At 39.9% G+C, this 15,280-nt stretch overlaps 1 protein-coding gene across 2 annotated transcripts in view; it reads left to right on the top strand.

Moving 5' to 3' along the window:
• Positions 1–4,825: 4,825 nt before the first annotated feature.
• The window catches only part of SNCAIP (synuclein alpha interacting protein), a gene marked incomplete at both ends in the record, with an annotated part of 55,333 nt that continues 44,878 nt past the window's right edge, over positions 4,826–15,280 (top strand). For both annotated transcript variants that reach the window (XM_082335445.1, XM_082335446.1), the window contains 2 exons: positions 4,826–4,882; positions 13,495–13,567. In XM_082335445.1, the coding sequence (XP_082191571.1) occupies positions 4,826–4,882; positions 13,495–13,567 (130 nt within the window). The remainder of the gene's footprint in view (positions 4,883–13,494; positions 13,568–15,280) is intronic.

The raw sequence follows: 15,280 nt of genomic DNA, 5'->3' as shown, positions 1-15,280 counted from the left end.
TTTTAGCTGAGAAGGACAACAGCACAGGAAATCTGTGTTTCTCAAAAACACTAAAGATTGTTGCTGTTGTTTGAAAAGGAGAAGGATGATTGGGGGTTTTTTTGCTTTATTTTACAACCTAATCACTGTTTAGTATCTGTTGCAATGCAACATATGCAATATGTTATTATACCAATACTACTATTACCACATTTCTGTGTGGTAATTTTTAGCTGGATGATTTCTCCTGGTGGAACTGTTTCATGAAATGATGAAAAGCACTTTTTCTTGAGTACATATGGGTGATGTTTATGTGGTTTTCTTCTTTTAGCTGTGAATTCTGAGAGCAGGCAGGATTTCTTTTACCTGTATAAAATGTATATGTATGTATGTGTGTGTCTCTCTGCAAGCCGAATTGCCAGACAAGAAACGCCCTTTTTTTCAGTTAAAATGTTGTGGAATATTTAATGACTAGCTTCCAAAATATAGTTAGGAAAATTGATCAGTTAAATGTCAGACATTTCTGCTGGCACGCTAGAGACAATCATCTGTATTGCTTTGGTGTTGGTGCTGGAAATACATTGTTCATCTCATGTCATCCATTGCTGGCAGTTGCAATTTTGGTTGCAATTATTTTTACCTTGAGTTTGACTAGTTGTGCTTATGTTCTGCTTGTGAATGCTATTCAGATTGTTTATATTTCTGGTAATAGGCTGGATTCAGCCATTGCAAAGGTCTCAAAATAGCCACAACTCGAGTACTCTCCTTACCATATGGTTTGCATTATACATGGTGTAGTTCTACTATGCTAAATTGTTTCAAAAAAGTGCACCTCTTGAATAAGACTCTTAAGTATAATCATGGGAAATCTTATTTGGTCATAGTATTTGTCCTGAGTTACTGTCCAGTTTTACCTCATCAAGAAAAAAATGTAAATCTTATAACAAACAGAATGTGTGAGTGTCTTGCCCTTTCTTTACATATAACTGAATACAATCTTCAGAAAGATAAATTCTCCATAGAGAAAATGAGTTTGTTTTGGTTACCAACTTTCTCTTTAACCTTTGTGTGTTTCATATTCTTTATGTTTTGAGAAGATAGAAGATAGCATTTTGGGGAAGTAATGTTGCAAGACTGTGGACTGGCATGATAAGTTTTGTGTATCTCTAAGTGAAATGCAGTCCTTCTATCAGCTGTGCATGGACGCAGCATTTTTTTGCCTCAATGGCTTCTTGCAATTTAGAACTAAAAAATAAGTTTGAAAAGTTGAGATCTTTTTGTTCTAAAATCTTGAGATATGTGGTAACCAGGAATAGTAGTTCTTTTATTAAAGCTATGGAGTTTTTTTACCTGAATAAATCAGTTTTAATTGCAAAATAAAATCGTTAGGTCACTTCTGGATTCTGGCTTATTATGTGGCATGTTTAGGGTAGCTTTATTTATCTCTCCCATTGATTTTTAAACATACTAGGGGGAAGAGGGGGCTAATCCATTTAATTCCAGTGAAAAAACTGAAACTCAGTGAAGCTTTAGTTTGTTTTTAGGCTATTTGTATGTAATATGGTCCATGCATCTTTAACCTTTAAACTTTTATATTTTAATTCTCATTCTTACTTCATACATGTATCACCTTATGGAATGATACTGAATAGATTCTACAATCCTGTAATTTGTGTAGGATAGTACATGTACAGTTGGCATTTATCTTGCTTCTAAAACTGACTTAATAATTTAATTTGAGCTGGTATCAATAATCACAGTGATAAAATGACAGCTAGTCTTTACCACTGTGGAGGGACACTGTGATGGGTTGACCTTGGGTGGCTGTCAGGTGCCCATCCAGCTGCTCTCTCATTACCCCTCCTGAAGGGGAGAAAATAAGATTAAAAAGTTCATGGGTTGAGATCAAAACAGGGAGATCACTCACCAGTTAACACTGCAGGCAAACCAGACTCAAATTGGGGAAAACTAATTTAATTTATTGCCAATTAAAAATAGATTAGGATAGTGAGAAACTAACACAAAAACTAAAACATCTTTCCCCCACCCCACCCTTCCCAGGTTCAACTTCAATCCTTTGTTCCTGACTCCTCCACATCCTCCTCCCTCAGTGGCACAGGGGGATGGGGAATGGGGGTTACGGTCAGTTCATCACATGTTGTCTCTGCCGCTCCTTCCTCCTCACGCTCTTCCCCTGCTCCAGCTTGGGGTCCCACGCACAGGAGACAGTCCTCCATGAAATTCTCCAACATGGGTCCTTCCCACAGGCTGCAGTTCTTCACGAACTGCTCCAGCATGGGTCCCTTCCATGGGGTGCAGTCCTTCAGGAACAGACTGCTCCAGCATGGGTCCCCCAGGGGGTCACAAGTCCTGCCAGCAAACATGCTCCAGCGTGGGCTTCTGTCTCCACAGGTCCATAGGTCCTGCCAGGAGCCTGCTCCAGCACGGGTTTCCCACAGGGTCACAGCCTCCTTCGGGCATCCACCTGCTCTGGCATGGGGTCCTCCATGGGCTGCAGGTGGGTATCTGCTCCACCGTGGACCTCTGTGGGCTGCAGGGGGACATCCTGCCTCACCATGGTCTTCACCACAGGCTGCAGGGGAATCTCTGCTCTGGCACCTGGAGCACCTCCTTCCCCTCCTTTGTCACCGACCTTGGCCTCTGCAGAGTTGTTTCTCTCACATATTCTCACTTTTCTCTCCCAGCTGCTGTTGCACAGCAGTTTTTTCCCCTTCTTAAATATGTTATCCCAGAGGCACTACCACTGTCACTGACAGGCTCAGCTTTGGCCAGCAGTGGGTCTATCTTGGAGCCGGTTGGCACTGGCTCTGTTAGACATGGGGACAGCTTCTGCCATCTTCTCACAGGAACCACCCCTGTAAGCCCCCTGCTACCAAAACCTTGCCATGCCAACCTAATAGAGAGACAGTGCACTTTGCCACAAGTAAGCTGCAATGTCACACAAATGCAACACAGTAAGGCATAAACCTTAAAAACATGTTTCTGTTAAGAAAGCAAAATCTCTAATGTGGAAAAGAATCTGTAGACTTGAATGTGTCACACCTTTTCACAACAGCTAATTCCTTTCACTGCAAGGATTTTGTCTGATTTTGGTTGTTCCCTCTAAGAATAAACTTAGCATTTGGGAATTGTGCAAAATGAAAAGCTTCCAATTAGTTTCACATTATAGTTACTTCTGTTTCCTCATATCAAGTTGGACTGAGGGCTTTATACTGTTTTTACCTTTTTGTAACCATCTCCTTTCCCACTGCTTCACTCAAGTCTAACAGCCACAGTGAGAGCCAATAATAGGTAGCTGAGGTTGTTCTTACATGCTGCCTTCCTCTCCAGTTTGTCCTTCCCAGGAGTTCCTTCCTTCTCATATTGCAAGGAGCAGAAGTATCCTAATACAGTAAAGAAAATCCATACTTTTTTTTTTCTTTTAAAGAGAAAATGATGCTGAATAGTCCTTTACCTTCAGTAACTTGATGAGAAATAAAAATTTGCTTTTCCAGCTCTTTCAGCTTAAAACTGTAAATTTGCCTGGTGGTTCTTCTTCTAATAAGTTTTCAAGAACAGATGTCTTAAGATCAGCTTCATGCTCGGGTGGCGTGTTATGAAGGAGATTAATGACAGAGGTTTTGTTTGCCAATAAGTATAACACCTGCAGAAAAGCATTTTCTTCAAACCCCTTACCCTAGGACATTCTTAACTGCATATGAATGTTTCACACAGTGATTTTATTTAGACTTACACAGCTGACTTCATTATTCATAAACATATTTCTTGGCAGTTGTCATATGAATAAACTGGGCTTGTATTTTTTTCCTTCAGGCATTTCCTTTTGTTATGTACTAGAAGGGTTTAATATGCTTCCATAATAATACTTAACGGTTATGTACTGCATCACATTATTTAAAAATGCATAATCGCTTTTCTTTTTCAGCTTCCTTTAAAATAGCTTCCTTTTCCACTTTTACTTCTGTTGTACTTGTCTGTAGTGATAATGCACACCTTCACTCTAGTTAGGATTAAGAAAGTAATGCGGGTTTTATTGTCTTTGGTCTTCTGGTTGTTTAAGCTCCAGTTTATTCAGAATTACATGTTGAATTTTGCAACCAAATTTCTTGCTTTGCAAGAGAGTTTCCTCTGCTTTTTCCCTTGCTGTAGGGAAACGGTTAAGGCCCCTGATAACCAGTGCACATTGATATAATTCTGGTTCTGTGTTGGTTACTGTTTTGGGGGAAGTGCACTTTCAGGCTGAGGAGAGCTAAATCATCCATCTGTAAAGAACCGACTGCATCGTGTTAGTCTGCTTGTACAGAGAAGTGGAGATAACGTGTGATAGGATTTTGTTTTCTGCGCACAGCATGACTCTCAGTTCTTTTCTGCCTTCTTGAGCAGAGGACAACTATAGTAACAGAAGTTGCTGTGTTCAGGCCAGTAAAATAACAGCATCCTTAAGAGAAGATGATACATCATTAGCGCAGCTATGGTTGCAGGGTCATGAGGGTGCTGAACAGCTTAGGTCTTTTCACGTATATTGAACTTCTGGAAGGACTGAGTGACGCTTAATCAAGTATTTTTGACTTCAAGTACAACTTAGCTATTCTTCCTAAAAATTGAAATGGCTTCTCAATGCAGAGTAGAGATGGCAAATTATATTTAGCTTTTAGGATTAAGTTACGAAAGACTTTATTATGCAAGTTAAATGTTTTCAGTAATCTAGCAAATATGTTAAACCATTTCTGTGTGCTTTTGACTCTTTAGTAGACAATCCGTTTTTCTTCTCTTAATTAGGTCTTTACTGCTGTGCTGACTCACCCAAAATGTCCATAGAAGAATAATGGAAGCCCCTGAATACCTTGATTTGGATGAAATAGATTTTAGTGATGATATATCGGTAAGTACAAGCCTTATTTTATTCACTCAAGGTGAGACAATCTTAGATATCTCAATCCTAATATAACAAACAACACTGTTGTTAGAAGCCACACTCCTTTTTACCTCATATACAGGAATGTTTAAATAGGTTGAATCTAGAATAAAATAAGGTGTTTTGTAAGGGAAATCTCTAATAAGCTTGGAAGGAAAACTTGATTCCTCTCCTTCATGTAGTAAAAATAACTTGCAAATCAAATTAATAAATGAATTTTATTTCTGGGTTGCTTTTCTACTCTATTGTCTTGGATGAGTTATATGCTCTCTAGTGCTAGCCTTAGACACCAAAATCAAAAGTTTATCCTTTTCTTAATTGAATGTATTTCAGTTGTAAAAAAACTCCTGCCTCTCTCACCTCTGAATTGCTCCTTTTTCATGTAAGTTGTTACTCTGTCCTTTCCACCAGTAGCCATCTCCAAATACAGCAAAATCTTATCAACCGGTGTGATGTAGCTACCTGTGACATGATAGAGTACAAAAAGCCAGGAAGACTTCCAGGGACTGATAGACAGCACTGATACTTAGTGTCACAACTAAAACAACTGCAGCTGTAATTGCAAGCAAAAATACTGTTCATCTATATTGTTAGTGGTTCTTATCGGAAGCACTGATACAGTATATTCTATTACTCATAATAATACTCCTATTGCCAGTGTTTCTGCTTTTTGTGTAAAAGAGTTGCTAACATGTTGAATGTCTGATTAACAATGGACTTGAATACATAAATTAAATCCACTATAAGAAAATTTTTAATTCAATTTTTAGATCAAAGAAAGTGTGCTGCCATCTCCTTCCACTTCTTCATAATTTTACAGTTTTATTTCTTTTTTTTTTACAAAGGCCCTGGTTTTCCCTTTAGCATTTGGGACTCTTGATTCATTTTAAAACATCCCAGATGCTTTATTTGCAGACAGATTCCTTTTGGACAGGATTTTATTTTTACCTATTGTAACGTTGAATTTTTATTAAAGAAGAATATGGCAAATGCCCAAAATATTATGAGAAAACGAGCCAATCTTGAGCGAATACCTTATTCTGGGCAACTTTCTTTTTGTTACTATTATATGCTAGATCATGTCCTGGTATCTGTTTCTGTACTCAGTTTTGTAAAACTGTAAAACATAATAGATGTAACCTCTCCGTGTCTCTCCCATTGTGGCTGTTGCTGCATACTGGTGGGTTAGGTTACTCACTTTTCCGCTGAACAGCTCAGGCTGCCTGTTTTAATAGGCTGTTCTTTCATTGGACACTGAGCCTTGAATAAAAAACCAGCACAAATTATAGAGGTAGCAGTTTTACTCCCTGCTTTAGCAGGTAAGAGAACAAAGGATTTGTTGCCAGAATCCAGATTAATAAGAGAATTCATGGTTATTCTAGTGCTCTACTCATATCTCACCATATACCTTTTTAGAGATACCTGACCTTCACATTTTATCATTAGCCTGCTGTGGAAAGAGCAGCTGCACAGCATCAGTGTTAGCAATTTATATTGTTCCTGTTAGCCCTCTGGTTCTAATCCAGTGCAGAAAAATACTGACTAAAAATAATGGCAGCAAGAAGGCTGTTAAAACAATGCACTTATAAAAGTACCTGATTTAGAAAGCCACTGTGTATAGTCCCGATCCTTGTAGAGAATTTCAGCCAAAATGGCCAGAATGTATTATTAGACATAGAAAATAGACAGGAATTTGTTTTAAAAGGCAAATAGATATGTAAGTGGGTTTGGTTTCTTTTTTTTTTATTTACGTTGCATTTATACATAAGAAAATGAAACTGTACATTTCTCCAAAATCATAGACCCATAGAATGGTTTTGGTTGGAAAGGGCCTACAAAGGTCATCTAGTTCCAACCCCCCTGCCATAGACAGGGACATCTTTCACTAGATCAGGTTGCTCAAAGCCCCGTTGTGGTGGGTTGACCGTGGCTGGCCACCAGGTCCCCACCTAGCCACTCTTATCACTCCCTTCCATCAATAAGATATGGAGAAATATATGACGAAAAGCTCATGGGTCAAGATAAGGACAGGGAGATCACTCATGAATTACTGTCACGGGCAAAACAGACTAGACTTGGGGATATTAATTTAATTTATTGCCAGTCAAACAGCGTAGGATAATGAGAAATAAGAACAAATCTAAAAACAACTTCCCTCCACCCCTCCCTTCTTCCCAGGTTCAACTTCACTCCTGACTTCTCTAACTCGCTGCCCCGATCACCGCAGGGGTACGGTGAGAATGGGCATTGTGGTCAGTTCATAACGCTTCGTCTCTGCTGCTCCTTCCTCATCACACTGTTTTCCTGCTCCAGCATGGGGTCCCTCCCATGGGATAGTGTCCTTCACGAAATGCTCCAGAGCGGGTCCTTCCCATGGGCTGCAGTCGAGAATGGACTGCTCCAGTGTGGATCCCCCATGGGGGCACAGGTCCTGCCAGAAAACCTGCTGCTGTGTGCGCTCCTCTCTACAGGCCACAGTTTCTGCCAGGAGCCTGCTCCAGCATGGGCTCTCCACAGGCTGCAGGTTCCTTCAGGGCACATCCATCTGCTCCAGCATGAGGTCCTCCACGGGCTGGAGAGGAACCTCTGCTCCAATGCTTGGAGCACCTCCTCCTCCTCCTTCAATGACCTTGTTATCTGCACAGTTGTTTCTCTCACATTTTCTCACTCCTCTCTCACAGCTGCTGTTGTGCAGTGTTTTTTACCCTTTCTTAGATTTGTTATCTCAGACGTGCTAACAGCATCACAGATGGGCTCAGCTTTGGCCAGCAGCGGGTCCATCTTGGAGCCAGCTAGCACTGGCTCTGTCCCACATAGGGGCAGCCCCGGTGTGTTCTCACAGAAGCCACCTCTGCACACGCCCCACTAGTTTGCCATGTAAACCCAATAAAGTTGTCAATGATGGGCATCCACCACATGGGCAACCTGTTCCAGTGTCTCACCACCCTCATCGTAAAAAATTCCTTCCTTATATTTGATCTAAATTGAACCTCTTTCAGTTGCCCCTTGTCCTGTCACTACAGGCCTTAGTAAATAGTCTTTCTCTATTTTTCTTATAAGCCCCCTTTATATATGGAAAGACCACAAGAAGATCTCCCTTCAGCTTTCTGTTCTCCAGGCTGAACAACCCCAACTTTCTCAGCCTTTCTTCATAGCAGAAGTGTTCCAGCCCTCTGACCATTACCATGGCCCTCCTCTGGACCCACTCAACATGTCCATGTCTTTCTTCTACTGGGGGCCCCACAGCTGGATGCAGTACTCCAGGTGGGGTCTCCTGAGAGTGCAGTCGAGGGGGAGAATCACCTCCCTCACCCTGCTGACCATACTTCTTTTTATGCAGCCCAGCATATGATGGGCTTTCTAGTCTGCAGGTGCACATCACCAGCTTATGTCCATTTTTTCATCCACCAGTATCTCAAAGTCCTTCTCTGCAGGGAGATATGAGTTGGATGGATGGATGGTTAGATGGATAAGGATGAGGTACAGTCAATGGCTCAATCTCCAAGTGGAAACCAGTAATGGGTGGTTTCCCTCAAGAGTGCTTAATGGAACCAATACTTACATCCAATTTAGACAGCAGAATAGGTTTCTGGGACTCTATTAATATTCTAGTAATATTCTGTCTACAATGACTTTACGCAACCAAGCTGAATATTTTCATTTATTTCTTCATAAATAACACTGACAAGGAAGAAAAAAAATTATGACCTTTAAATTGCATTAAATGATAGATACACTATAAAATTAAAAGTATGTTTTAAACTTTCCCCTTTTTCCTATTAGTACTCTTGATTTTGCCCATAAATTTATTCCTGCTTGCAAGTTGCATGCTATTGTTACGGTTACCTGAAGGTTTCCTAATCCTTTAATTAAAATGCAGGATTTCTGTTGTACTGGCAAATTGTGCAAATTGCAACTATTTTATTTGTTGGTTTACAGAAATAATACCAAATAACCTAGCCATAACCACGGGTCCTGGTGCTAGATACTTGTAAACTATTTGGGATTCAGTGTATGGATTATTGCTCTGATCATTCAAATAGCTCTGTATGAATAAAAGCCTGGCTCAGTGGTGCCAGTGAAGTACTGAGCCTAATTTGAAAGTTTGTGAAATGTGAGTGCAGTAAGTGAATTCAAACATAATTAAGCAGCTGTTGAATTGTCAGATATTTTGAAACAGCTTGAAAAAACTTCATGTCAATCCTCACCTGGCAGGGCAGATGTAAACTATGTATGGTCAGGAGTATGGCTGATCTCCTGGCCTCCCGTTTACTTGGCAAGGGGCACGTCCTGAGCCTGCTGTCACCCTTCCTTGGCCATGGAAGGAGCTGGGTCACCCCACAGGCTCATACAGGTGTACAGGCAGCACACAGCCAGACTTTGCCTACCCAGTGAACCAGGACTTCAGGGCTGAGCATGGAGGGTCCTACATAGCTGTGCAGGCACGGTCACTAACTGCAGCAGGTTGATTTATTTCCCATCCAGATGATGAACTCATTGATAATTCTCTTTTTTTCCTTCTCTCGCTTTTCAGAATGAAACATAATGCACATGGCCACTAAAATGTTCATAGAAAGTGTTAGATTCAGACAGACATTTTGTACCTTTAACAGTGTTAGTGTCTATACAGGTCTCCTTTAAAGTTAAAGGGAAGAATAACATATGAAGTGTCTGTATAAGCTGCTATAAACAATACATAGCACGAATAACCTAACAAGTACTCCAAACATGCTGATCACAGACATTAATTAAAAAGTTTATTCTGGGGAGATGTTATTTCTCACAGGCACTGTGTCAGCCTAATTTCTTTCCTCCACTTTTTTGCTCTGGAGCTGCTTAAATTGACACTACTATTGAGAAAAATCTTCCTGCAGCCTCAGGCCAAGTATTATTGCTTTACTTGTTCTCAATGTAGCTTGCTTCTCACAAATAAATGTCTAGGAAAAGGGGTAGTGTTCCACAGTTATAAATGATTAAACAAATGTAATATAAAGGTATTAATTTAATGGGATTTGAATATTAATGAAACAGTTTATTTTCCACTATAGCAAATAAACTGAAATGAGACTGTTAAACGGCTTCCAGTAATAGTAACACCTGGAGACAAATTAGGTATAATGAAGGAAGGTGTCTGTCTTCTCTATCTAAATAAAAACAAGGAGCTGTGCATTTAGGAACGGGACACAGTCACTAGTGTCTTGATCCAGTGGAGGTGAATTTGTTGAGTTTTGATACTGACTCCAGTTGCAGCAGGACATGGGCCTTAGTGTTTTGAGGGTGTCATGGTTCTGATGACATGGTCTGAGAGTCACACTATGTGTCCAGCTTTGCCCTTTGACTCCATTTCAGGAGACATTAAAGGTATTCTTCACAACAGAATGTTAAAAAACAACTTCTGCATTTTAATTTACAATTTTTTCACTATTTTCTGTATACATTTCTGTGCTACTACTCATGATCCAGTATTTCTTCTTTCTGATACTTCTCCGACACAAGTGCGTCTGCAAGTGGCAGACAAGTGGCACAGGACAGAACAGCTTTACTAGAAGTTTTTTTTCCTCATGTGTTGGGTTTAAAATTCATTGCATTAAAATTTGAGAACCATGTGAAATTTAAAAGGTTAACATTTGCATTAATTCAAAATCTGTAGTGCAGTTTTACATAATGAACAAATGCTTTGTATGGTAAGGGAGGTTCTGTTAGCCCCTGAATTAACAGTGTCTGTTGATGAAAATTGGGAATTTCTTGCATTTGCTTGGAATACTTGTTACTGCTTCTTGTCTCTTGTTTGCTGTTGATACTGTTCTTCCATCTTCCAAAGTTCTTATGGGGTTTACTGAAATTCACTATTTCAGGTTGGACATAGGCATGCCTTAAATGCAGAAAAAGAACCCCAGCCTCAAACACCAATCAAAAATGCCATTACATGCATTATCTTGGAAAGAAGCCCTTAGTTTTTTTACTGAATTTCACTGCCAACCACAACACACTTTGATTAAATACCAAAGATCACAGTAAGCATTGACTAACGAAGTGATCTGATGTGCTTAGCTCTCACATTGTCACTTATGCCTTTGGGCATGGCCCTCAACTCTGGTTGACTTGGTTACTCTAATGGTGAAATGTGAGAAATGTTGTTTAATTTTTTATGTAAACCAATTTAAAATTATTGAATGGAAAGTGGGAAATAATTAATTTTAGATGCCATGGAATAAGAATTAAGTCTAAAATTCTGTTCCAGGGAAGGGTTGAAATCTCAACATCTTTTGCTGTTCCTCTGTGACATCACTAGTAACCTTGAAATTTTTGGTTGAAGAAAAGTTAACAAACATTGCTAATGATAAGAGCTGGAGCTAGAGTATGAGAGAAAGTGGTTCTAAAGGGAAGAGCTGGCAATGGATTGTTCTTATGGCTGGGAAAGGTCCACTTTAAAGGGTAATTTTAGTTACTTCCTGGACCAAAAGACAGTTCTCCACATCTTGACCACAAAATACAGATGACAGAAACATGAATGCACAGAGGACAGAGGTGAGTGGGAGGAAATCTGTTAATGAAATCAAACCAATATGATTAAAATGCACAATCAAATTTATAACATTTAGTAGATTTGTGGTGGTGGAAGGTGGTAAATGAATACATTTTAGTGCAATGTTGAAACAGAAAGAAAATCTGTTCTTCCAGGAAAGAACAGAAAGAAAGACAAAAAGAAAAATGGCTTTCTGTTTTTGAGGTTGCCTGACGAAACACATAGCGATGGAATACAAAAGGCCTCATTCTAATTGGATTACAAACTGTGTAATAGTTTAAACTGCACCAGCTGGTCTGGTGAAGCTACCATATTCCTTGGAGACATGTTCCTTGGATTCTCTTAAGAATCTTACTAGACCAGTTCAACATTGCCTTCTGAGTCTTTGTGCTGAAATAGCAATATGTATAGCTTAACAGCTCAGTCTTTATTAAATAATAACTAGAGTGAAGCACAGCACATGGTGTTTGTGCACATGTGTGTTTAACTTGTGTTAATTTGTATTTAGTACCATCTTTCTCCCTGTCTCTGTTCTTCTGCTCTTTGTTGCTTTAGGCTGTCACATCCTGGAGCAGTCACAGCCTTATAGACAACACCTTGTTTAATGGGGATTGGAGTCACTGGGTAGTTCTGTGGAGTGCTGCTACACATTTTAATTAAGAAGTTCAGTGTTGATCCTGGGAATACTTATGAGAGATTCTTGTTGTAGTTGAGGTTTCTCGATACACCCCTGAATCAGGTCAGCAAAGGAAAAAGTAAGGCATGGGAGGGTTTTGAGGCTTAGTAGAGTAACTACAGTCAATTGAGCAACAGTCTTAAACTTACACCAGAGAAGCAAATTAATTCTGCAGTTGGTCACATGAGGTCGACTTTAGATTATTTTGAAGTAGATTGCCAGCTGTGCATCAGAAGCACATCAAACTTTGAATGACGAACTGTCAGCAAAAAACAGGACAATGTATGACCATTTCTTTTTTGTGTGGAAAGCTCATGTGGTTTTATATGTAGTTGTTTTCCCTCATTGGTCAATAGCACACCAGCTAAAAATATCCGTTTCTTTGAAAACATATGGTGTTTATATATTCTTTAAAATCTTTCAGTTGTGCTAATCCTAAATGCTTTTTTCTCTTTTAGTTTCCAAAATACTGCTTTTAATAGGTTTTTTTATATGAGCAAAGCCATTGATCTTTCACAGACATAATGATTTTCATTTGTTTAAGTGAAGATTCCTGTAACATTTAAGCATTTGATTAAGGAAGGCTTGCTATTAAGTAACTTAATTTCTGCATGTCAGAATGTGTAGTTTTATAACACTGGATCATGTGTCTTACCAAGGGTGTTCCACAAGTTCATAAGAAAAAGATTTCTGTTTAGCAAGACACATAAGTCATCCCTGTTTTTTTCCTTTTTAATGCTGAATTCAGAGAATAACATACTGATTAATATCAGGCATATCCTTCCACCTCAAAGTAATAATGCAAGTTTGCTTTAATAAAGCCTAGGCTAGAGAAATGAGCCTGTTGTCTGATATGTGTACGTACATGCATCCATCTCTGAAATCACATCTCTGAGGTACAAATATTCTTCATTACTTTTACATATTGGTATGTGAAAGGTTGAATTCTAATTTTTAAGCATGAAGTATATTGCAGTATAATCACCATAATAGATGCCCAGGTGGGCAAAGTGAGACCCTCGACATTTGCTCTGAAGCCTAGATCTATTCTCACCTTTGATGTATCTTGCATCCCATGAAAAGGATGGATATATAAAGTGTATCTGTGACTTGAATAATGGTGATCTGCAGGAAGGAGAAATCTGAGGTGGGGAGATGCTTTGCTGTAGCTTTGAAAGTCTGATATCTCTCGAGGTGGAACACAAAAGCAGATGCCATCTGCTTTTCTCATGCAACCTGAGAAGACCATCAAACTGCCAGAAGTACCCTTGGGTTGGTAGACTTAGGCTGTGCCCATGACACCAGGACCTCTTGAAAGTCTTACTTTTTATCTTTGTAAATTAATTACTTCACATACATTTTTTTCCTTTTTTACAGTATTCTGTAACTTCTCTCAAGACCATCCCAGAATTATGTAGAAGGTGTGATTCACAAAATGAAGACAGATCAGGTATGTTGCCCAGTTCTGTCCACCCATCATTTTCTAGGCTGCTTTTTATCATGTACAACTTGGCAACAATAGCTTCTTGGCAGTGTTCTGTTGTTTTGTTTTCTCTCATTTTTGTACAGCTTTCTGGAAACATGGCTTTTTTTTTTTCAACAGATGTTAGTTCATTAGAAGGAAAAAAAGTTCCAAAAAAGGATTTGGCTGTATACAGATAAATGTAGGGCTTCATCTCAGCAGCTCCAAACCACAGTATATGCAACAATTTACTTGAAAACCCGAGAAACCATTGGTGACAAGACGTAATAATGTAGGCGCCAATGAAAAAATGTTGGATACATTTACTACCCATATGGCCATGACCAGTTTGAGGGATGATATTTTGCCAGAGTCTGAAACTGTATCAAGGATGCTACATGATAGAATCTACTCTAAGGCATACTGTAATAGTTAAGATTAAAGCCGAGTTTTTTAGTTTAATAGTGTAAACTAAATGAAGAATCATGGCGTATAGATGAGAACCAGCTGGAGACCTTCCCCCTGCCCCCCTGACAAAAAGTGCACTCAGTGTTGTTTTTCACTCTGTAAATGAGATTAATCCCCTTTTGTTTTTCTCTTCCTGATGGAGGAAAAATGAATTGGTGATAGGAGCATTTTTGTTGAGCTATGAAAAGTTTATTGTGCTTTCTGATGCTTTAATTGGACTTTCATTAATGTTGTTTCATTAAATGCTTTTATAGCAGAAATGGGACACCTGGAATTTGTGGGATGGTAGAAGGCTTTAAGAACTGTGCCATACTTCGACAGCTTTTATTTCTATATTTCCTTTCAGAGAGTTGTAAATTTCTGAGGTGTGCAACTAAGTCAAAACTTTCCGAGAGCTATGTCATCTACTGCAGTCATTAAAGGCCAGGTCATCACAGCCATATGCCAGTGCCCTTGGCAAAAAAAGGGAAACAAAGCTCTCCTTACTATACCTGCTTGCCATGCTACTGCCCACACAGGGCACAGCAGCGATTGCGCACACAGTATTACCTGCTGCAAGCAGAGGCAAGGAAGAAGTGGAAAGGGAGAAGACCCCTGATTCACCCGCCTCAATTTGCCCTATCTCATTCTACTCCAGTCTTCCCCTGTCTGGCCCCATCCTTCACCATCTTCCTCTCCATATTCCTCCCATCCTCCCCCATTACACCCTTCTGTCCTTGCCCTGCCTTGCCTCCATCCCTCTTCTTCTCTCTTCTTCCTACCTTCTTGCTCCTTCTTCCCCCCTTCTTCATCCCTTTCTTCCTCCCTTTTTCCCCTTTTGTCCCCCTCCTTCCCCCTTCTTCCCCCCTCCTTCTCTCTTTCTTACCCATTCTTAACCCTGTTCTCTCCACTCTCTCCCCATTCTTCCACCTATTCTTCCCTTATTCCTCTTCCCTCCTCCTTCCCTCTTTCTTCCCCACTTCTTCCCCCCTTCTATTCCTCATTGTTCCCTGCCATTCTCCTTACCATTTATCCCCTCATTCCTCCCCACACTCCTTCCACCATTCTTCCCCCATTCCTCTTCCCATTCTTCTTCCCCCATTCTCCCCACCACTCTCTCTGCCATTCTCCCCACTGTTTTCCCACCTGTTCTCCCTACCATTCCTCCTCACCATTCTTCATCCCCATTCTCCCCAATATTCACCCCACCATTCTTTCCCCCCTGTTTCCGCAGAGCTTACCTTTTCTTTCCTC

Source organism: Platalea leucorodia, assembly GCF_965183815.1.
Source record: "Platalea leucorodia genome assembly, chromosome: Z".
Taxonomy (NCBI): Eukaryota; Metazoa; Chordata; class Aves; order Pelecaniformes; family Threskiornithidae; genus Platalea; species Platalea leucorodia.
The sequence above is the reverse complement of the archived record's forward strand: the minus strand, read 5'-3'. Positions and strand labels throughout refer to the sequence as shown.